Source organism: Cololabis saira, chromosome 4, assembly GCF_033807715.1.
Source record: "Cololabis saira isolate AMF1-May2022 chromosome 4, fColSai1.1, whole genome shotgun sequence".
NCBI lineage: Eukaryota > Metazoa > Chordata > Actinopteri > Beloniformes > Belonidae > Cololabis > Cololabis saira.
The window spans coordinates 49817561-49841888 of NC_084590.1; the positions used below are offsets into that span (position 1 = coordinate 49817561).

A 24328-nucleotide genomic window follows, 5' to 3' on the forward strand; every position below is an offset into this window, starting at 1 on the left:
CCTGCGCCGGCACCTCCCGAAAATTGTAACTACGCGTCGAGCGACGCAGACCACACGCAGACGGAGAGGGCTGTGATTGGTTCACTCGGAAGCAACGCATTTCCGGTTTCCGGTTTGAAGCAGTCGTGAACTTTCAGGGCTCTTTTCTTTGTTTATGTGTAATTTTTTTTATTTTGGTTTTTTGCACAATAGTTGTCTTTATCTCTTTGCTTCACTATGACTGGAAAAAGTCGGATAAACCATTCAGGAAAAGATCGCTAACTAGCGGTCGCGGGGGGTACTGCACCGCGACCAAATGGAGAGACGGAGAAGTCCAAGGGTTCAATACGGCGTCACGGCTGCGGCGTGTGCTCTGCGTTGGTGTGACGCAGAAGCTTAATTCAGCCTTTATGGATGCTCTCGACGAATGCTTGCTGGCTCCTCCTTTGCATCAGCTTTTATTGAGAAACTGTGACAGGAAAATGACCATATTCGGACTGTCAGTGAAGAGACAGACAATGGACAATTGGAAGAAAACAGGAAACGTATGGAGGTAACAGACATCGAGGTTTAAAAAGTCACACATGTGACATGTGACATGTCAGTTAAAGAGGTCAAAGTGAAACAGACATCTTTAGCTTAAAGTCTTTAAAAGCAACGGGTCACAAAGGTCAAATGCCTTCCTGACTAAAAACAGGAAACTTCATGGGGGTCCAGGCTAACAATGAGACAGTTGTGGGACAGTCGATCCCTCTGACAGAACTCAGGAAGGGCTGCCCTGTCATCTGTTAACATGTGACAGGCATGTGGAAAACAGGCAGTTTTCTAAGCTGACCTAATAAACCTGATTCTGATAGTTTCATAAGGATGAAACAAGTTCAAAAGGTTGATTAACCTGACAGTGATGCTAAGCTTTAACCAATTACCCTTTTGATTTGACGTACTGAGATGTTTCATCAGAAGGTTTCTGGCTGTCAATAACAGCACTGTAGACTTTTAGCTTTTGAGAGTCAGCCAACAAGATGATTTAATTCTTCTTCTCTGTCCTTACAGAAACATAAAGGCAAAGAGAGACCCACAAGTTATCGTTGTGATCACTGCAAGAAAGTCCTCACCACTTCATCAGGTCTGAGAAAACATAAGATGATTCACACTGGAGATAAACCGTTCAGTTGTGATCAGTGTGGAGCAGCTTTTACCAGAAAATATCATCTAAAGATACACCAACGTATTCACACTGGAGAAAACCCGTTCACTTGTGATCAGTGTGGAGCAGCTTTTACTGAGTCAGGAAAGCTAAAGATTCACCAACGTATTCACACTGGAGAAAACCCGTTCACTTGTGATCAGTGTGGAGCAGCTTTTACTGAGTCAGGAAAGCTAAAGATTCACCAACGTGTTCACAATGGAGATAAACCGTTCACTTGTGATCAGTGTGGAGCATCTTTTACCCAACAAAGTCATCTAAGCACTCACCAACGTATTCACACTGGAGATAAACCATTCACTTGTGATCAGTGTGGAGCAGCTTTTACACAACAAAGTCAGCTAAGCACTCACCAACGTATTCACACTGGAGATAAACCATTCAATTGTGATCAGTGTGGAGCAGCTTTTACCAGAAAAGATCATCTAAAGATTCACCAACGTATTCACACTGGAGATAAACCGTTCACTTGTAATCAGTGTGGAGCAGCTTTTACCACATCAGGTAGTCTAATGATTCACCAACGTATTCACACTGGAGATAAACCGTTCAGATGTGAACAGTGTGGAGTAGCTTTTACTGAGTCAGGAAAGCTAAAGATTCACCAACGTATTCACACTGGAGATAAACCATTCAGATGTGATCAGTGTGGAGCATCTTTTACCCAACAAGGCAATCTAAGCAGACACCAACGTACTCACACTGGAGATAAACCATTCAGATGTAATCAGTGTGGAGCATCTTTTACCCAACAAATGCATCTAAGGAGACACCAACGTACTCACACTGGAGATAAACCGTTCAGATGTGAACAGTGTGGAGCAGCTTTTACTGAGTCAGGAAAGCTAAAGATTCACCAACGTATTCACACTGGAGATAAACCATTCAGATGTGAACAGTGTGAAGCAGCTTTTACCACATCAAGTGATCTAAGGACTCACCAACGTATTCACACTGGAGATAAACCGTTCAGATGTGATCTGTGTGGAGCAGCTTTTACCCAACGAGGTAGTCTAATGATTCACCAACGTATTCACACTGGAGATAAACCGTTTAGGTGTGATCAGTGTGGAGCAGCTTTTACCACATCAGGTAGTCTAATGATTCACCAACGTATTCACACTGGAGATAAACCGTTTAGGTGTGATCAGTGTGGAGCAGCTTTTACCCAACGAAGTCATCTAAAGAGACACCAACGTACTCACACGAGTGATAAACTCTAAAGATGTGATCAGTGTGAAGTGTGGAATTGCAAAAAACACCTCTGCACAGCAAAAAAAAAAAGCGAAATAATCAGACAACGTCATACCTAAAACTTGAAAGACTAACATATGATGCCCCCTGGACACCTCCTGGGAAGATGTTCCTGGCATGTCCCACTAGGAGAAGAGCCAGGACACACCAGAGGGAATGTCTTTTGGCTGACCTGGGAACGTCTCTGGATCCCTCCAGAAGAGCTGGAGGAAATGTGTGGGGTGAGGGAAGTCTGGACATCTCTGCTCAGACTGCTGCCCCCGCTAACCAGTCCCACATCAAGTGGATGAAGATGGATGGATGGACAAAATCCATATATCTGCAAAAAGCACAAATTTATTGTAACACCATACTGAGATACAGAATGTAATCTAACTATAGCATTAACTATTCCACAAATACTGCATTAGCACATCTCTAACATCTCTTCCTCCTCTCCACCCCGAGCCACTGCCACCACTGGCTGAAGTGGTGCTGCTGCAGGAACATCCTATGATGTTTCATACGTCTTTCCATGACTTTCACACAGATAATGTAGTGGACAGGAAGTCATCACCATTCATTTCACCAGTCGGACATCACAGAAGATTCATTCATCACTGAATGAATCCCATGATCATCAGTTCCCCTTTATATACCGGCCCATTTCCACATGCCAGTTGCCAGATTGTCTAGCGTTCATGTCTAGCTTTCCAGCATTCCTGATTCTGTCTGTTTCTGCCTGCCTGCCTGTGACTTTGCCTGATTCCCGGTTTTTGGATTTTTGCCTGCCCCTTTGGATTTGTCTGCCTGATCTGCCTGTCTTCCCGGTTTTTGACTCCTGCCTACCTCTGACCTGATTAAAGCCTCTTGGACTCTGATACTCCGTTTGATGTTGTTCATTTGGGTACTCTGTCTTTTGAGCCGTGACAGTACAATCTGGCCAAAAGTATGAACCCAGCCAGCATGGACCCACCAGGAAAGAACGTGGATCTGTGGGAGCTCTTTTACGGTGAGCAAGTGGCTTCCTACCACCGTATGTTGAAGGGGACAGGGACATGCCGCCAGCCCCAGCCTGTTCCTGTTCCCGAGGTGGTCCCGGACCCACCCCAGTCTCTTCCCCCTTTCTGGGGAACACGCCTGGCTCGAAATGGGCCCAGGAGTCTCCAGCTTCAGGAGAAAAGATGGCGGCGGAAGTCCCAGCCTGTTGCTGTTCCGGCGGTGGTCCTGGACGCATCGCCCCCTGTTCCTGCTCCGGCGGTGGTCCTGGACGCATCGCCCCCTGTTCCAGCGGTGGTCCCGGTCGCATCGCCCCCCTGTTCCAGCGGTGGTACTGGACGCATCGCCCCCTGTTCCTGCTCCGGCGGTGGTCCTGGACGCATCACACCCTGTTCCTGTTCCAGCGGTGGTCCTGGATGCATCGCCCCCTGTTCCTGCTCCAGCGGTGGTCCTGGACGCATCGCCCCCTGTTCCTGTTCCAGCGGTGGTCCTGGACGCATCGCCCCCTGTTCCTGTTCCAGCGGTGGTCCTGGACGCATCGCCCCCTGTTCCTGCTCCAGCGGTGGTCCTGCATGCATCGCCCCCTGTTCCCTGTTCTGCAGCCTACCTGGCAACCTCTGGTCGGGGAGGAGGGGGAGGGTACACGCCGCTCAACAGTATTTTGAAAGTGACTGCAGTACCAGTTTTGGACATTTCTTACACACGGCTCTTTTAATGGTCCACTTCCAGGTGGAAGTGACAACAGGAAGCAAGCTGGCCGTTCTGCCGTAACCACCAACCCAATTTCCATTGCAAACATTGAGGAAATGCTGGTTAAACAACATGACAGTGATTTCAGTGAGAGCTCAGAAGAAGAATCAGATGCTGAAAACAAGAAAAGGAAACTATTCAAAGAAGAGCCTGACAGAGATAAGGATAAAAAAGGTCACAGAAGAAAAAGGAAGGCTGAGAGAAGTCACAGATGTTCAACTTCAGAGTCGTCTGTTGATTCAGATGTAGAGAAATTCGTGGAAGCAAAGAAGAAAAAGATAAATAGTAAGGAGAAGGAGAAATTCACAGACAAGTCCAAGAAGAAGAGGAAAAAGAAGCACAAGAAACATGGCAGAAAAAGAAAAAGAAGGCCTAGTGTGCACTGTGCGTCTCCAAACAAAGCACAGTTTACTAGAAAGGCCTGTCACAAAGGTCTGTTTGCTAATGGAGGATATTAAATGGACTAGATCTATGACATTTACTTGAGTTCTCTTTCTTTACAGGAACATCAAAGAGAAGATTCAGTCATTACTACTGAGAATGAGTTTATTTATAGCTCCATTGAAATGTATTTCAGTAATTGTGTTTATATTTTAAACAATTAGAGGCCGGAGTGTAGGAGTTATTTCATGAGTTTATTTAGTTTGTTTCTTATTGTTCATTTATGGGTCAACACTAGGGGGCGCTAAGCAGTTCAATCATTGAACTGAGGGCAAGGTAATGCAGCCCAGGTGTGTCAGACAGGTAACGACTGCGAGGAAATGGTTTTTTACCTGAGGCAGCAGGACAGAGCAGAGAGGCAGCATGTTAGTTAGTTACTTTTAACTGCTAAATGTGTGTAATGTATTCACTATTGCAATATATGTAAATGTCTAAGATCGTGTTAGTAAGATTGATGTGTCAGGTTGTTCTCCTGTTCCTTCTATCATAAATAGAAGCAAAATAACAAGAACAGAAACTTTTTGCACGCTATATTTGTATTTGTTCTAACTTGTTGTTTAACTTGTCTTTCTTTTATATTTTTAGCCGGGGGACTGCCAATGGAAACTAGCTCTGTAGCTAAAATGGGGTGCATTTGCATTTTTAATTCTAAATGTATATGAATGTACACTGTCCCTTCCCAAATAAACTGAATTGAATTGAATTGAATTAGTTTGCTGTTGGAAAATAAATCATGTTAAACTGGATCTTGACTGGAAACTGGATTTTGTATCTGCCTGAGTCAGACAAACCCACCTGGGGCATTTGTGGCCCTTTGGAAGTTTAGATTTTTAAACTTTGAAACTTTTGAAGAAACTCCTTTTTCTATGATCTTTTTTCTCGTCTACAAATGGTCACAACACCTAATATTTGTAATGTAAACCAGGTTGATAAAAGGAACAGTAGATTAACACTGTATGTAAACCTGAGAATAAAGTGTGTAGAGATTGAATGTCCCATGACAATTATACAGTAATATAATATGGAAATAAGGTACAAACATTAATAAATAAATTAAATACATGACATTTAGGTAAAATAATAAAGCGAAGGGACAACAAAAAAAAGAAAAAAAATATTCATCTCATGGGATGTTAAACTATAGTATTATTATATTGTTATATATTATAGTATGGTGATATCATACTATGTTATAATATTATAAAAAGTATTATGTTATATTAGGATATTACTATATTATTATGCTATTATAGTATTACATATATTATCTATATATATTATCTATTATCATATATATTATCTATATGATAATTATTTGTTTATTTTTGAATTAATATTCTTAATCTATTTATCTGCTTTCATTATATTATTTACACACACACACACACACACACACATACACATACATATCATTGTAACTGATGTCTTTTGTCGCTGTTTGTACTGTATGTTAATAAAATATAATAAAAAAATAAAATATAATACAACAAAGTCCATCATACAAGGGGTAAGTAAGGATATCAGTCTTCTAAATCAGTGGGAAAATGTTTTAACACTTCATACATTTGTTGCGCTTTTTTTTCAGTTATTATTTTTAAAGATTTTAAATATAATCCAAATTAATTTCAATCACAGCCGGTATGTTAAACATGTCCGGTCCTCGATTCTTCTCTATTTCAGGTTTCATGATCTGTTTTATGTTTCATATCTTGTGTCATATCAATATTGTCTTTTATTGCAGTTTTGCACTTTGGTCCGCTGTTTTTGTTTAAAGTGCTAAAAAATAAAGTAAATCCGTAGTTTTTTTTATTCAGGGTGCTTGCGCAAGTCTTGAAAGTCTTAATAAGTATGGAATTTTGAAACACTGTTTTCCAAACCTTGAAAAGTCTTGAATTTTGTGTGAAAGTCTTAATAAAGTATGGGGAAAAAATGTATGGTAGAATTTTACAGTATGCTCAAAGGCATTGTGAAAATGTGAAATTCATGTACTTGTGATTTTCATGTTTTGAAACGTTTTCATCAGTAAAAACATAATTTACTGTGAATAATGCATTCGTTGAATACTAGGCTATAAAAAATTCTAACAAACATTTCTAATAAACACAATTGGTACAATCTCAACCAATGAAGTAGGCAGTAGGCACACAAGTATACAAGTACGTAAAGTTAAGGTCTTGGGAAAAAAAATATCAGTTTTAAAAAGGTCTGGGAAAAGTCTGGAATTTTAATTTGGAAAAAGAGCAAGCACCCTGTTATTCTTCTGCAGAAAGTTTCATGACTGTTGTTGCGATGATGAGAACAGACCGCCCTCTGGTGGTGACACTAGAAACTACCGTTTTCTTCCACTTAACCACATTATCGTCTGTAATTCATTTCAATTACAGAATTATTCATAGATTACCGACTGTAATTACATTAATTAATGACAGAAGACGGATAAAGATTGTTTTTGAACTAATTTCTCCTCGAAACAGACTCGTCGTGCCTTTTTAACCGTTTATTGTCGATTTATTTTGAAAGGAATAACAGGAAGTACTTTTGTCATTTAAACCTAACTTTACACAGACTGCAGTTTCCTTGTATAACCGCTAGAGGGCGAACTGTTGCAAACCTTTATTGAAAAAACACCATGGAACTCGGTTTATTACATAATATATACTATAAAAATAAACTATATTATACTATAACTTTATTATTCTATAACCAGAACTGTCACCTCGAGGAAAACCCTTAAAAAAGAGAAGAGACGAGCGGAGAGGAGCCGAGTAAATGGAAAAGCCCCAGAGGCCGCGTCGTTCTGGGAGAAAACCATTTCATTGTTTTAAACAGTTATTTAAACATATGCATTGATGAACATTTGTTAAACACCTCTTGCATTTGTCCCCCAAACTGACTCCTTTAACCGGGAAACTGTGGTTTTGTGTTGCTTCTCACAGCAGGGATGGGGTTTTTCTCAATTCTTTTATTTGTGTCAAAGGTTCATTCTAAAACTCTAAAACTAATATTTGTAATGTAAACCAGGTTGATAAAGGGAACAGTAGATTAACACTGTATGTAAACCTGAGAATAAAGTGTGTAGAGATTGAATGTCCCATGACAATTATACAGTAATATCATATGAAAATAAGGTACAAACATTAATAAATAAATTAAATACATGACATTTAAGTAAAATAATAAAGCGAAGGGACAACAAAAAAAAGAAAAAAAATATTCATCTCATGGGATGTTAAACTATAGTATTATTATATTGTTATATATTATAGTATGGTGATATCATACTATGTTATAATATTATAAAAAGTATTATGTTATATTAGGATATTACTTTATTATTAAGCTTTTATAGTATTACATATATTTATATTATATAGCGCTATATAACATCACTCTATATAATTATTTATTTGTTTATTTATTTATTTTCGAATTAATATTCTTAATCTATTTATCTGCTTTCATTATATTATTTACACACACACACACACACACACACACACACACACACCTAGATACATATCATTGTATCATTGTAACTGATGTCTTTTGTCGCTGTTTGTACTGTATGTTAATAAAATATAATAAAAAAATAAAATATAATTCAGCAAAGTCCATCATACAAGGGGTAAGTAAGGATATCAGTCTTCTAAATCAGTGGGGAAATGTTTTAACACTTCATACATTTTTTGTGCTTTTTTTCAGTTATTATTTTTAAAGATTTTAAATATAATCCAAATTAATTTAAATCACGGTATGTTAAATTCCATTCCAAACAGAGTAAAGGAGAATGTGCTTTTAACTCAAGACTTTAGTTTCTTAGAGTTAAATAAATGTCCCCAGGACAGGATGGACTTCCTCTAGAATTTTACTCCACTTTTTGGGACATTTTAGCACCTGATTTACTTGCTGTTTTTATGGAATTTGAGCAACTTGACCGACTTCCTGACAGTTTTAGAGTAGAGATAGTGACTCTTCTTCACAAAAATAAGGACAAAACTGACTTGAAGAATATCACACTTTTAAATCTTGACTGTAAACTTTTTAGTAAACTTTTAGCCTCACGTCTGTCTTGGTTTTTAGAAGATGTGATTCCCCCGGATCAAGCCTGTGCCATCCCGGGGAGGAAGATAACCGACAGCCTCGTACTGATCCGAGATACCATCTGTTACGTGAGAGACAGAAACATCAGGCTGGTAGTCTTAAATCTAGACTTTGAGAAAGCCTTTGGTCAGGTCTCGCACCAGTACCGACTCCAGGTACTGCAGAACAGGGGGTTCCCAGAAAGGTTTGTAGTTTGGGTGGGAATGCTGTACCGGGGTATTACCAGCACATTTGTTGTTAACTGGCATCTGATAAAAGCAGTCGACACTAACTGCGGTGTCTGTCAGGGTTGTCCGTTATCTGCCCTCCTCTATGTTACCTGTATCGAACCACAGCGCCCTCGCCACTGGCGTGACGAGGGCGCTGCCATCTTTAAATATCACAGAGCCCCGCCATCTTTAAATACCACAGAGAGAGAGAGAGAGAGAGATAGATTTATTATAGTATCCTTGGGTAAATTCTGTTCACAGTGAGTGCCTCCTCATACAATACAATCTAAAACCATACACTCAACAACACAGGATAATATAAAGTGACAACAGCTTTGGCTAAAAGAACAAAGAACAAGAAGGACGGCCCCAAGATAAGAATCAAAATAAGTTAAAACATCAGTAGATAAAAACACTAAAATATTAGCGCCGCCATCTTTAAATACCACACCCATCTTTGGCCGGCCACGTGCAGCCACGTTGTTTTGAACCGTAGATGATCGTTTGTATCACGGGTTTATTGTTTGATTTCTTTTCCATTTCACGCAGTTAAGTTTCATTTTTATTTTTGTTGTTTTTCTTGTTAGTTGATGGTTTTATGTTTTAACTAGTGCGCCATCAGGATTTATTCAATGATGTCGCCTTTCCATCTGCTTGACACCTGGATGTGAATAAATGCTGATTGATTTTAATGAGTTGTTGTTTGTGTTGTTTTATAAATATTTCTGGTCACAATGGCTGTTTGACAGAGGTAAAGCCGAACTGTAATTGCCTTCAACGGATAATCTGTGGTGATAATAGTAAGACTTACTACTCTGCAGAATAATATCTATTTCTGAGACTGATTCCTGCTGTTAAAAGTTATCATTTTTACTGGTTAACCCCAGGTGGTGCCCCTGCAAAACCAAGTCATTTTGATAATTCAATTTGATAAATAATCTACCTTATTAATTATTAATAATTGTTGAATAAGATTATTAATAATTCTTGATAACTGAACAGCGCTACCGCTGTGGCACAACAGCTCTCTTCGTCCCGTTCTGGGTCCGAACCGTAACGTGCACCCAGGTGTGTTATACATCAAAATGTGCGTCTCCATCCTGCGACGACGCGCATTACTTTTCTAAGTCAATTCTCATTCTGATTCAGATGTGTTTTAACTCAATTCAGTTCATCCATGTTGGCTTAAACATTTTAGAAATAGAAATAGAAAGCATTTATTATCATTATACCTCTACAATGAAATTAGGCAGCAGCTCCGTCAAAGTGCAAAACAAATGCAAGACTATATAGCAAGTAAACTGTACACAACAAAAATGAACAAAAAAAGAGTAAACATAAATATATATATATACACTATAAGAAAAGAGTGAATGGGAGAATAAAATAAAAATGTACATGAATGGGTGGAGGAATATTGCACTGAAGGATGGGAGAGTATTGCACATACATAGGTAAGGAATATTGGGACATTATGGACAGGAAATAGGAAATATTGCACAGTGTGAGTTCAAAAAGTTCACAGCTTTGGGGAAGAAGCTGTCCCTGAGTCTGTTGGTTCGGGATCGTAAGGACCTGAAGCGCCTCCCAGAGGGCAACAGGTCAAAAAGGTGGAAACCGGGGTGGGTGTTGTCCTTTACAATGTTCCTTGCCCTGTTGAGGCAGCGGGAGCTGTAGATGTCAGACAGGGAGGGCAGAGGGCAGCCCATGATCTTCCGTGCTGTGTTTGCCACCCTCTGCAGCCTCTTCCTGTCTGCTTCCGTGCAGCTGGAGTGCCACACTGTCACGGCGTGGGTCAGCAGGCTCTCAATGGTGGAACGGTAGAAGGCCACCAGCAGCTGTGTGTTCAAGTTCTCCTTCCTGAGCACCCTCAGGAAGTGCAGCCGCTGCTGAGCCTTCTTCACCAGTGCAGTGGTGTTGACAGACCAGGAGAGGTCTGCAGTGATGTGGACGCCCAGGAACTTGAAGGACTGCACTTGCTCCACACATTCACCGTTGATGTGCAGGGGGACGGGGGCGGCTTGATTCCGCCTGAAATCCAGGATGAGCTCCTTGGTTTTGGTGGTGTTCAGTGCCAGGTTGTTCAGTGCGCACCACTCACCAAGTTTAAGGACCTCATCTCTGTAGGCCACCTCGTTTCCCCCTGTGATCAGCCCCACCACCGTTGTGTCATCAGCAAACTTGACAATGACGTTCTCTGGGTGGGCGGGGCTGCAGTCCGATGTGTAGAGCGAGTACAGAAGTGGGCTCAGCACACAGCCCTGAGGAGAGCCAGTGCTGAGAGTGCGGGGGAGGAGAGATGAGGACCGAGCTTCACGCGCTGGGGTCGGTTCACCAAAAAGTCTTTGATCCAGGAGCAGGTGGATGGTGGGATCCCCAGGGTGGATAGCTTGGGGATTAGAATGTCCGGTATTATAGTGTTGAAGGCTGAGCTGAAGTCGACGAAGAGCATCCTGACGTAGCTCCCCTGTTTCTCCAGGTGACTCAGCGCGGAGTGGAGTGCGATGTTTATGGCGTCTTCCGTCGATCTGTTTGCCCGGTATGCAAACTGGTGTGAGTCCAGGGTGGGAGGGGAGACAGGCTTTGATGTGCTTTAAGACCAGTTTCTCAAAGCACTTGGTGATGACTGGGGTGAGTGCTACAGGGCGGAAGTCGTTGAGAGTTGCAGTGGGTGATTTTTTGGGGATCGGGATTATTGTGGCTGATTTCAGGCAGGGTGGGATGACAGCTTGGGCCAGAGACAGGTTGAAAATTGTCGTGAAGACCTGAGCGAGCTGGTTGGCACAAGCCCTGAGCACCTTCCCAGGTACTCCATCTGGACCTGCAGCTTTCCTGGGGTTCACTGCACGGAGCACCCGTCTCACGTCCTGCTCCTCAAGAGTGAGTGGGGGGGTGCTGGTGGCTGGTGGGGGCTGTAGAGGTGGTTGTGGTGATGATGATGTGGTTGATGTGGCTGCGTGCTGTGTTTGGGACTCAAAGCGGGCAAAGAAGCTGTTCAGCTCCTCTGCCAAGGCCGCATAAAAAAGGGTCTGCATCTCACCGCCATGAACTCCAGGTCCGGAGAACAGTGGCTGTCCAGTATTTTGGGTTCTTTCTTCATGTCTGATGCATATTCAAGTGTTTTGTGCAGTTTGTGGTAAAATGAGAGTGTAATCTATGTCAGTATTACAATAAGGGTGCGTCCCAATACTCCCCCTCGCCCTCGTTTTGATCCCTCCCCCTAACTTTTGCGCGTTCCCGTGAAGGTAGTGGTGTCCCAATTCCTCTTTTCACCTAGGGGGAGGGGGCATAACGAGGGCTAGGGGCTGAGAATAGCCCCTTCAAATCAAGGGATTTCAGATGCTGACTTGGCGAGCGAGGGGGTATGAAAATTTCCCCAGAATGCTTTTGCCGTAGGCTCTGCGTCGATTTGACTCGCCGACCGAAGGCAAACAGGCAGACTCGTCTCAGAGAAATAGAGAGAAATAATCCTGTGACTCGTCAGATTTGTTTTGGATGTTTCTGATATAATAGTTTTCAGAAACCACAAAGTAATCCAGCTGTTATCTGGGTAATTTACACACTTTCAGATAAAGTTGCCGAAAATCACGCCAGAATAAAGGGATTTATGGTTCCGCGTTACACCAACGCAGAGCCTACGGCGTAAGGTCTGCGTCGATTTGACGCGGACCCAAACTCCGGCAGACAGAAATCTCTAAATTTCGGAGCAAATTTCTTAACAGGCGTAGCTACAACTGTTAGATTTCATCTATTAAACCAACATCTTCCTAAATGATTTATTTCAGCCAGCGTAATTCTCAACAGAGCTGCAGGTTTCTCTCCCGGGACGACGCAGCAGCTTGACCCGGCAGACACGTCTCTTCTCGGGCTGTGAGCTGAGGCTGCTCCCCGGGGGCGGCGGCTATTCTCATCTCCGAAAACATCGGGTCAAATTTCTTAACAGGCGTTATTTGGATAAACTGAGCCCCGGTTGCGGATCTTAAGGTTACCTTTATACCTGAAAAAATAATAAAACTTAATAAAGTGCCATATTAACAGCGCTACAGCTGAAATTAAAACAGCTTTTGGCTCTCAGCTTCCTGATCAGGTTAGGGATGAAAACGAGGGGGAGTAGGAGAATTGGGACAGGCACCTGGGCCAAGTGCCCTAGATCTCAAGTGCCCTAAAATCTCCCCCTTCTTTTTTAGGGGTTAGGGAAGAAAAGAAGGGCGAGTGGAGAAAAGAAGGGCGAGTGAAGGAGAATTGGGATTGGGCCTTAATAAAAGAAAGAGAATGTGAAATGATCTCTCTTATGAAATAAAAGTCAGATTTGTGCTGATGGTAAACAAGAGAGTAAAAAGTTCCTTGTGATGGTCGGTGCTGCTCCTGGTACAGAGATTAATCACAGACAAACACTTATTAACCACAGTAAACTGAACAAGAGAAAAGATCCAAGTTTTACTGAAGATTTTTGACTTTCTTTTAAGTGTTAACAATCATACTAATATCCAGAAAAACATTTACAGGAACAAACTCTGAGGAACATTCATTGACCAAGTAAAGTTTATTTGTGTTTCATGAACAAACGCTGTTATTTCAACAAATCTCTTCACTCTCTCTCTTCATCAGTGACGCGGAAAGAAACTTTAAAAACCTGACGAAGCTGAAAACACGACAACAACAAAAGGAAAATGGAAACATGTAATTAAAAAGAAAACACCGGGGGAGTCATGTGACTCGGGGGAGGAGACGGCTGCTTTGCTGAGCAGCTCCGCCGCGGCAGCGCAGACATTTAGCCATCACTACATTAGTAGTAGAGACCTCCAAACTAGAATTAATCCAGACTTTAGACAAAGTGCTTGTTGAACAAAACTCAAGTTCAAATTAAAGGCTACATTTTGATGTACTGTTTTTTTTAAGAATAATAAAATAACAATAAAGACTTTTTGACTGAACATGAAATAAATGAATAAATGAGAAGTTTGTGAAACTCTGGAATTCAGAAACTATGTACATCTTCATCTTCATCATCATCATCACGGTCCAGTCAGAGTCTGTCCACACAAACTGGTTCTGCTTCAACTCTGAGGAAGAATCAGGACACGACTCATCCGTCCTGGACACTCTCAACATCTCCAGATGTAGAGGGAAGAAGAAAGAAGAGAGGAGATGAAAGAGTGTTTGCAGAGATCCCTCCATCTCCTGTAGAGGAAGAAGAAAGAAGAGAGCAGATAAAGGAGTGTTTGCAGAGATCCCTCCATCAGCTGTAGAGGATGAAGAGAGCAGATAAAGGAGTGTTTGCAGAGATCCCTCCATCTCCTGTAGAGGAAGAAGAGAGCAGATAAAGGAGTGTTTGCAGAGATCCCTCCATCAGCTGTAGAGGAAGAAGAAAGAAGAGAGCAGATAAAGGAGTGTTTGCAGAGATCCCTCCATCAGCTGTAGAGGGAAGAAGAGAGCAGATAAAGGAGTGTTAGCAGAGATCCCTCCATCAGCTGTAGAGGAAGAAGAAAGAAGAGAGCAGATTAAGGAGTGTTTGCAGAGATCCCTCCATCAGCTGTAGAGGAAGAAGAAAGAAGAGAGCAGATAAAGGAGTGTTAGCAGAGATCCCTCCATCAGCTGTAGATGGAAGAAGAAAGAAGAGAGCAGATAAAGGAGTGTTTGCAGAGATCTCTCCATCAGCTGTAGAGGAAGAAGAAAGAAGAGAGCAGATCAAGGAGTGTTTGCAGAGACCCCTCCATCAGCTGTAGAGGAAGAAGAAAGAAGAGAGCAGATAAAGGAGTGTTAGCAGAGATCCCTCCATCAGCACATCCAGGACTTCAGAGTTCAGAGCTGCAGTGGAGCAGCTGTGTGTCTGAACATCCTGGAAGGCCGTCAGCTGGAATACTCCTTTATTTCTGGACACATGAACACTAGCACAACACTGGTCTACAACACACATGTGGAACCTCTGATTGGCCGACTGCTGTCTCTGTGTTTCTGTCCAATCCTGCAGCCTGTCATCATCCTCCTCTCACAGCTTCATGAGGAAAGCAGCTGCTGAGAAGCTGCAGCTTCACTGGAAACACTGATCTTTGTTTTGATACCAACTGGATTTAGTAGAAAACTGCTGGAAGCAGCAGAACCGAGTCCAACCTCCACTGACCAGAGAGTCTGCAGCTGGTAGTCTGGACTCTCCACCAGATCAGAAAGCTGCTTCATTCCTGAATCCTGCAGGTTACTCAGGTCCAGAATTTTCAGATGGGAGGGGTTGGACTTCAGAGCTGAGACCAGAGAAGAACAGCTGATCTTTGACAACCTGCATTCCACCAATCGGAATAAAGAATAAAAGATGTGAGCTGAACCACCAGGATGCAGGTTAAAACAGTCCAACAGAACCAGTGAAAAATATCTCCATCAATATTCATGACATTATGCTGCTGCTCCAATAAAGAAGTAGTGACTTCAGCTCTTCAACTCTGCAGCTCCACCAGTGGATCCATCCATAGAAACTCATGTTATGCAGCCAAATGATTCAAGTTTCCACACAAACAAACATGTCAAGAGGAATTCTGGGACAAATGTCAACTAATTCATTAGTATGAACAGAAAATGAAGGATTTGTTTGAATGTCAGAGACACAAAATCCGAAGAACTGATGTCTAATATTTCATGTAGTAAAAAATAGTTTCAAGCAGATAAACAACTTGTTATTGTAACATGTTGTGTTTGAATATCTCAGTCAATACAAACGTTAGAATCTTAGTGTTTGCACAGAAGCAGGGCTGGACTCGTTACCATGGATATTTCTGGTGTGCAGCTAACCTGGTCTGGACCAGAATAACAAGCAGGACTTCTTCATCCTGCTGCTCCGTCTGATCAGTCAGCTGTCACTCTGATCAATCAATCTTCTTTCTACTTTCATGCAACAAACCTCCCAACTGTCCCAGAAAAACTACACCAAGATGATCAACCATGAAACTAATCCAACCGTGGAAAACATTTGAAAAAGCAGCAGAGAAAAGCAGCTGGAGATGAAATCTGGAATACAATATGTAATCCTGGATCAATCTGGGAACCTTATATTCAGTTGGTTTCTTAAAACACCTTAAGATCAAGATATAATTGACATTTTTGTGAATAGAATACAAATGATAAATATCACATTTCTAGTATTACCTACAGTATTTAAATGTCGGATCAAGTGTATTTTTCTAATTTCTCAGTTAACTCTTGTTTGTTCAGATGTTTTATTCCAGGTTCAGACACATCTCTGGTTCTTCAGTTGTTCCTGTCTGACAGATTCAGATGTTTAGTTTTTATGTCATAAATCAGAAGAGGAACTTTAAGAAGAAACAAAGTGTTAGTGGACTTAAGCAGTGGAGAAGAACTCGGTTCCATATGAAGGGAAGATAGACTGGAATGTGATTGAGGCTGGAAAGCAGCAGTTGAACACATTTGGATGGCAGATAATCAAGGCAGAGGAGAAGGTGAAGACTTGATCTGTTTTGATTTTAAACTTAACATGAGTTCCATCCTTACTTTTGTGTTCATGAGTTTAAAGGCTCTGCTGGGATTTGAACCCAGGATCTCCTGTTTACGAGACAGGTGCTTTGACCACTAAGCCACAGGGCCTTTGATTAAAGAAGCAGGTATGTAGAGACATATGGTGCTTTTACACCAGTCCCTACTCTTCTGGCCACGCCCCCGTTTTGAGCTTTTAAACTACGGGCGAGGCGGATCGAGGCGGGTCGAGGTGTGTAGCCGAGTAGATACTTTTCTGTATCTGTTCTGCCGAGGTTCTAAGTGGCTGAATCAGCTCTGCATCTGACGTCATCACACTACACGCCACTGATTGGTCGGGGGGCTGGGCCTCCAAATGTAGTAACAGCTCCCTCTGCTGTTTATATTGAAACGTAAACATTTTGCTTCACATTCTGCAGTTTATTCCACGTGCAAAAAGCAACATAATCTCAGGTATCTGAGACTCTATGTATCCATGGAAACCATCCCAATCCCACACACAGAGCAGAAACATCAGAAATGTTTCACCTCTAGACTCCAAGACTGACCTGCTGAGGTCATCATGTTTTCATGTTCCTGGGGCAAAATTATTTCCTTATTTCTGCTAATAATGTGAATAAAAAAATCCTAACTTTAAGGAGTGCTATGTATACCCTCCATAAATCTGTGTGACGTCATCAGTGACATCACATGTATTTGATGACATTCCGAGGCTAAAAGACAGAGTTGCTCTTCACAACGATGTATCTGATGCAACTCTTACCTCCTCTACTGGAACCTTCCTGTTTTTATCATCCTGAATAAACAACACAAACACCTTCATGATGTCATTTTAGGAATAAATTACTGATTCAATTAATTTAATTGCACTCATATAGTTTACATACTTAGTTAATAAAGTTTTATACTTGTATGCTCTGCAAAGCAATTTAATCTATTTCATATTCACCCATTAAGTACCCATAAGTATCTCAAGGTTGTTACACAATACTTCAGGTTGCAGCAATTCAGCAATTCAGAATCAGAATCTGAATGTTTATTCCGTGCGAGCTGTGAAAATGAGCTGCCAGTTGTCGTCGTTAGTGTAGTGGAAGTATCTCAATGGTGCATACATCTACATGATTGATACGATGGTAAATAGGATGAAAATGCCTCTTCCACCACCAGCAGGTGCAGTTTGTGCTGAAAAGAGCTTTAATTGATGAAGTTCCTCTAAGAAGACGTTGGTGATGCTATTACTGAGTAGCTCAGCTATTACCTGAGTAGCTCAGCTATTACCTGAGTAACTCAGCTAACCTGAGTAACTCAGCTATTACCTGAGTAACTCAGCTATTACCTGAGTAGCTCAGCTAACCTGAGTAGCTCAGCTATTACCTGAGTAACTCAGCTATTTCAATGTTCATCTCATAGTATAAGATAATATAAGATAAACCTTTAATAGTCCCACAGAGGGGAAATTTGCAAATATAAGTATAGTATAGTATAGTATAGTATAGTATAATTAGCACTGGCGTCTTTGCATTAGGGGCCGGTGGGGCACGGCCCCACCAGAGTGCGCTGCTGCGCAGGGGAAGATTATGTGTCATTAAACATAAGTTCATAATAAATTTGTCTCCAATGAAATGTCCGCAGTTTTCATTTGATGCAACTTAATTTCATCTGCTGACACTTTTTGTAGTGTAACTGTGTGTAAATAGTTCGCCCTGCCTGATCCAGCCCCTCCTGTGTTTCCGCTCGGTGGGGCACAGCGGAGCTGTCCCCTCTGCCTGTAATGTTGTTAACTGGTGAACTGCTGCGCGCGCGTGCGTGTGTACAGCGCACACATTAGCTTCGACAGTGGGGCCGCGAGCTCAGGGCCCCAGAGCGCCTCTCATTGGCTGCTCTGAACTGAAGCAGACATGTTGAATTGGCGACGGCCGGCGCTCAAACAGCTCACTCTGTGATTGGCTGTTCCCAGAATTTCCCAGAATGCTTTTCGCCGTCATTTGCGGACTGAATAAAAAAAAAAACTATTTCTAGCGAGAAATAAATATTTTACTTTCATAATATTCACTCAGTGAATGTACATAATCACTCGCTTGTCTTTTTCAAACAGCGCCAGAATAAAGGCTGATCCATGGTTCTGCGTTACACCAACGAGCCTACGGCGTAGGTTACGCGGCGACGCCGGCTACGTACTTTGATTGATAGGTGACGTTTCATTCTTTCAAAATGAATGAAGTTGACTATTTGGTGAGTGTGCGATTTAGCACTTTAGCAATTGAGCAGAAGTTGGAAATAAAACGTTTGGGACCACATCGACCGGATGATTTAACGATTTGTCAAGCCGGAAAAGCCAAAACGAGGACATTTAATAAGGAATGGTTCAAAAGGAAACTCTGGTTAACCGGGGGCGTCAACGGTGAGTCTAACAGATTTTTATAGTGGAACTGACCATGTACTTATATTCTTTGAATTATAGTGGACTTTGTGTAATGTGCAACTGGCGATACATGTGTGGGTGTGGGTGTGGGGGGGACACAACCTCACGTGGGCTCCCACGCTGATGGAGCTGTTTACCTGTCTGTGGTGCTGAAATGGCTGTTTGGCTGTGGTAAACTCTGTGTGGTGACTTTGTATATTAATTGCTGTGTATTGTATGTGCGCCGTACACGCCATGCTCGTGCACGGTCGTGCTTGTGCATTGTGTTCTTATTGTTGTCACATTGCTGTTTCGATCTTGAGTATTTGATATGAGCTCTTGAACACTGCCCATTTGGTAGCGCTATTGATATGATAATATATGTCGTTAGATTGGCACTGTTTGTGTGATGATGGCATTATTCAGCTGCAATTTTGTGGTCAAAGGGGCTGTGGTCCCTTCTATCACTTGATACTGATTGGATAAGATTTTCCAGCATGGCCCCACCAAAATTTACAGACCAAAATCGCCACTGGTTAGTAACTAACGGATTCAGCCCAAAGTACACGTGTATTGAGTCTCATAGTTCACATGGTGGATGTTGGTGACACCTCTGTGTAACAGTGTGAACAACATAAACTTATATTTAAAACATGAAGCATCACGATGGGATTCCTCCACTTGGATTGTTGTTGGAGGAGAGACCGGTCCAGGTCCAGGAGGAGAGACCGGTCCAGGTCCAGGTCCAGGTCCAGGTTCAGGTCCAGTTAGGAGGAGAGACCGGTCCAGGTCCAGGTCCTGGTCCAGGTCCAGGAAGAGAGACCGGTCTAACACTTCCTATAGTCCTGCAGCCGACTCCATATCAGACTCTGAAAGTTGCCCAAACATTCAATAAAAACTTTATTCATATATTGCTGAATCACATCAGTTCTTATCAACCAACCTTTCTGTGAAATCTTAGCTTTATTTTAAAAGACGACTTTACAGAACCGGTTTTTGCTGCAAAATGTATTTTAATGTTTTTTGTGTCCAGACACAGTTATTGATGTTTTAGGATCTGGCTTTAATCTCCAGTAGTCGTCCCATACGGTCGTCATGGTGACAGAGATGTCCGACCTGTAGCAGCTCCAGCTGATGGTCCAGTCTTAGTCCTGGACCAGCAGGTCCAGACTAAACCAGGTCCAGTCTTAGTCCTGGACCAGCAGGTCCAGACTAAACCAGCTGATGGTCCAGTCTTAGTCCTGGACCAGCAGGTCTACGTGGTCCCTGAAGCAGGTTCCTCTAACACAGGGATCATCAACCCGCGCCTCTAGAGCTGCCCTAGTGGCTCCTGGAACTTTTTCAAAAATGTTTAAGCTTTTTTTTCCTTCTTTTTCTTTTATTCTTCTTTTCTTTTTTTCCTTTTTCCTTTTTCAATCTCGACATTTTAACTTTTTTCTCCGAAATTTTGACTTTTTTCTCAACATTTCGACTTTTTTCTCGAGATTGTGACTTTTTTCTCGAGATTGTGACTTTTTTCTCGACATTTCCACTTTTTTCTCGACATTACCACTTTTTTCTCGAGATTGTACTTCAACATTAATCTCGACATTTTGACTTTTTTTTCAACATTTCGCCTTTCGCCTTCATTCTAAGGCTTATACAAGACTTTTCACTTTTTGCGGCTCCAGACATATGTGTTTTTTGTGTTTTTGGTCCAATCTGGCTCTTTCAACATTTTTGGTTGCCGACCCCTGCTCTAACAGAACCAAGGCTGACATTGTGATTGACAGGTTACATCTTTGAGCTCCAACCTTTATATGTTCATGTGGTTGATTGTGTGATTGTTGCCGCTCCAGGTCCAGGTCCAGGTCCTGGTCCAGGAACAGGTCCAGGTCCAGGTCCAGGTCCTGGACTGTCGTGTCATTCACTTGGTCGTGAACTTATTGTTGACGTTAAGTTTCCTCATATTCTGCACTTCACTGCATCACCAGTGAGTGTCACCAACGGACAAAACCTCAGAAAAGTGCGTCCACCAGCCTTAATGTGTGAGTGAAAGACCGAAACTTTCTACGTTCAAATAACTTTTTGAACATCTGACAGGGTTTTTTTTGCTATTGATGAATTTGACTAAATATCCATACAGACTGTTAACACTGTTATGATCTTTTTAATAAATACGATATGAAAAATTATATACCGTATTGGCCCGAATATAAGACGGTGTTTTTTGCATTGAAATAAGACTGAAAAAGTGGGGGTCGTCTTACATTCGGGGTCTAGACGTTATACCCATTCACACCACTAGATGGCGCCAGATATCTTTAAAGCGAATGCTGAACTTAACTCCCCAGGCCAAAGCGAACTCCTGTCACGAAAAATAAAAATAAGAATAGAAATAAGAAAGAAAAGAGAAGAAAATAAGAGAAGAGATAACAGAAGATGGAGAAACGAGAAAGGTGGGTTGAAGATCGGCAGGTGAACCGGCAGCTGAGGAGAAGTTGAGATGCAAACTTCAAGATAATGATTTGAATTAGGCAAAATAACAGGCTTTTTCTCTCCAATATATTGTTATAATCATATGTTTCAGATGTACTGTAATTATTTTCTGTATGAAAATTAAATTTGGTGTTCAAAAAGTCTTTTTTCAAACTTGAGTCTTGAAAAAGAGGGGGTCGTCTTATAATCAGGGTTGTCTTATATTCGGGCCAATACGGTATTCCTGTACAATTAAGTTTTTTGACAAATCGTCCTCAAACCTGTTAGGCTGCCGCTTGACAAGTACAATCCAAAAAATTCATTGTGTCAAGTTTGGTGTTAATGGAGACTTCAGGTAAAAGGGTACTGACATTTATTAAATGTACAGAAATTGCCAAAAACAGTGGATTTAACATCAAAATATAAAGAAATGTTAAAAGGGGCAAATTTAGCAAAGCATTCAAGGAATCGATCCTGAAAGTTCAGCTCTCAAGGACAAATGGTTGATTACATATATAATACATACACAGGAGTTAGCCAGTGGGAAGAACATCTTCCTAGCTCACATCAGGAATACACAGTGACTGCTGGGTATTTCCTTCTTGGAGACTCTACTTATCCTTTGCAGGACTGGCTCTTGAAACCATTCCATGACCCTGGACGACTGACAGCAGAACAGTCTTTAAGCACAAAGTCAACCGAGCACCAGTGGTCGTGTCACGGCTCAAAAGACAGAAAACCCAAATGCACGACATCAAACGGAGTATCAGAGTCCCAGGCCGACACACGGCCAAAGTTCAGGGGGCCGGGCCGACCGCCGAGACAGTTCCGGAGGCCGCCCTCGGGGCGTAGCAGGCGGGTCAGGAGGTCTGGGGGCGTAGCAGGCGGGTCAGGAGGTCTGGGGACGTAGAAGGTGGGTCAGGAGGTCTGGGGACGTAGCAGGCGGGTCAGGAGGTCTGGGGACGTAGCAGGCGGGTCAGGAGGACTGGGGGCGAAGCAGGCGGGTCAGGAGGTCTTGGGGCGTAGCAGGCGGGTCAGGAGGTCTAGGGGCGTAGCAGGCGGGTCAGGAGGTCTGGGGGCGTAGCAGGCGGGTCAGGAGGTCTGGGGGTGTAGCAGGCGGGTCAGGAGGTCTGGGGACGTAGCAGGCGGGTCAGGAGGTCTGGGGGTGTAGCAGGCGGGTCAGGAGGTCTGGGGGTGTAGCAGGCGGGTCAGGAGGTCTGGGGGCGTAGCAGGCGGGTCAGGAGGTCGGTCTGGGGACGTAGCAGGCGGGTCAGGTGGTTGGTCTGGGGGCGTAGCAGGCGGGTCAGGAGGTCTGGGGACGTAGCAGGCGGGTCAGGAGGTCTAGGGGCGTAGCAGGCGGGTCAGGAGGTCTGGGGGCGTAGCAGGCGGGTCAGGAGGTCTGGGGGCGTAGCAAGCGGGTCAGGAGGTCTGGGGGTGTAGCAGGCGGGTCAGGAGGTCGGTCTGGGGGCATAGCAGGCGGGTCAGGAGGTCGGTCTGGGGGCGTAGCAGGCGGGTCAGGAGGTCGGTCTGGGGGCGTAGCAGGCGGGTCAGGAGGTCTGGGGACGTAGCAGGCGGGTCAGGAGGTCTGGGGACGTAGCAGGCGGGTCAGGAGGTCTGGGGGCGTAGCAGGCGGGTCAGGAGGTCTGGGGGCGTAGCAGGCGGGTCAGGAGGTCGGTCTGAGGGCGTAGCAGGCGGGTCAGGAGGTCGGTCTGGGGGCGTAGCAGGCGGGTCAGGAGGTCGGTCTGGGGGCGTAGCAGGCGGGTCAGGAGGTCTGGGGACGTAGCAGGTGGGTCAGGAGGTCTGGGGACGTAGCAGGCGGGTCAGGGGGTATGGGGGCGTAGCAGGCGGGTCAGGAGGTCGGTCTGGGGGCGTAGCAGGCGGGTCAGGAGGTCTGGGGGCGTAGCAGGCGGGTCAGGAGGTCTGGGGGCGTAGCAGGCGGGTCAGGAGGTCTGGGGGCGTAGCAGGCGGGTCAGGAGGTCTGGGGGCGTAGCAGGCGGGTCAGGAGGTCTGGGGGCGTAGCAGGCGGGTCAGGAGGTCGGTCTGGGGGCGTAGCAGGCGGGTCAGGAGGTCTGGGGGCGTAGCAGGCGGGTCAGGAGGTCTGGGGGCGTAGCAGGCGGGTCAGGAGGTCTGGGGGCGTCCAGGACCACCGCTAGAGCCGGAACAGGGGGCGATGCGTCCAGGACCACCGCTGGAGCAGGAACAGGGGGCGATGCGTCCAGGACCACCGCTGGAGCAGGAACAGGTGGGCGATGCGTCCAGGACCACCGCTGGAACAGGGGGCGATGCGACCGGGACCACCGCTGGAACAGGGGGTGATGCGACCGGGACCACCGCTGGAGCAGGAACATGTATGTTAAATGTATAACTGATGTCTGTTGCCACAGTACTATGTGCTGGCACTATGCTGTGCCGAAAGCAAATTCTGCCGACTTGTCGTGCAGTCCTTAATAAATGAATTGAATAAATGAATTGAATTGAACAGGGGGCGGTGCGTCCAGGACCACCGCTGGAGCAGGAACAGGGGGCGACACGTCCAGGACCACCGCTAGAGCCGGAACAGGGGGCGATGCGTCCAGGACCACCGCTAGAGCCGGAACAGGGGGCGATGCGTCCAGGACCACCGCTGGAGCAGGAACATGTATGTTAAATGTATAACTGATGTCTGTTGCCACAGTACTATGTGCTGGCACTATGCTGTGCCGAAAGCAAATTCTGCCGACTTGTCGTGCAGTCCTTAATAAATGAATTGAATAAATGAATTGAATTGAACAGGGGGCGGTGCGTCCAGGACCACCGCTGGAGCAGGAACAGGGGGCGACACGTCCAGGACCACCGCTAGAGCCGGAACAGGGGGCGATGCGTCCAGGACCACCGCTAGAGCAGGAACAGGGGGCAATGCGTCCAGGACCACCGCTGGAACAGGAACAGGCTGGGACTGCCGCCGCCGTCTTTTCTCCTGAAGCTGGAGACTCCTGGGTCCATTTTGAGCCAGGTGTGTTCCCCAGAAAGGGGGAAAAGACTGGGGTGGGTCCGGGACCACCTCGGGTACAGCAACAGGCTGAGGCTGGCGGC

The 24328-nt window shown here is 44.1% G+C and overlaps 2 protein-coding genes and 1 non-coding gene across 3 annotated transcripts in view; 1 reads left to right on the forward strand and 2 right to left on the reverse strand.

Moving 5' to 3' along the window:
- LOC133442600 (NACHT, LRR and PYD domains-containing protein 14-like) overlaps window positions 1-24328 on the reverse strand; it is a gene marked incomplete at its 3' end in the record, with an annotated part of 198147 nt that overhangs the window by 58855 nt on the left and 114964 nt on the right. The gene's annotated exons all lie outside the window — the stretch shown is intronic.
- On the forward strand, window positions 1061-2505 carry LOC133442140 (zinc finger protein 665-like). Its single transcript, XM_061720093.1, has one exon. The coding sequence runs from the start codon at window positions 1123-1125 to the stop codon at window positions 2407-2409; it is 1287 nt and encodes a 428-aa protein (XP_061576077.1). The 5' UTR covers window positions 1061-1122; the 3' UTR covers window positions 2410-2505.
- trnat-cgu (transfer RNA threonine (anticodon CGU)) lies at window positions 16437-16509 on the reverse strand. Its single transcript has one exon. It is a non-coding gene; the product is annotated as a tRNA-Thr (tRNA).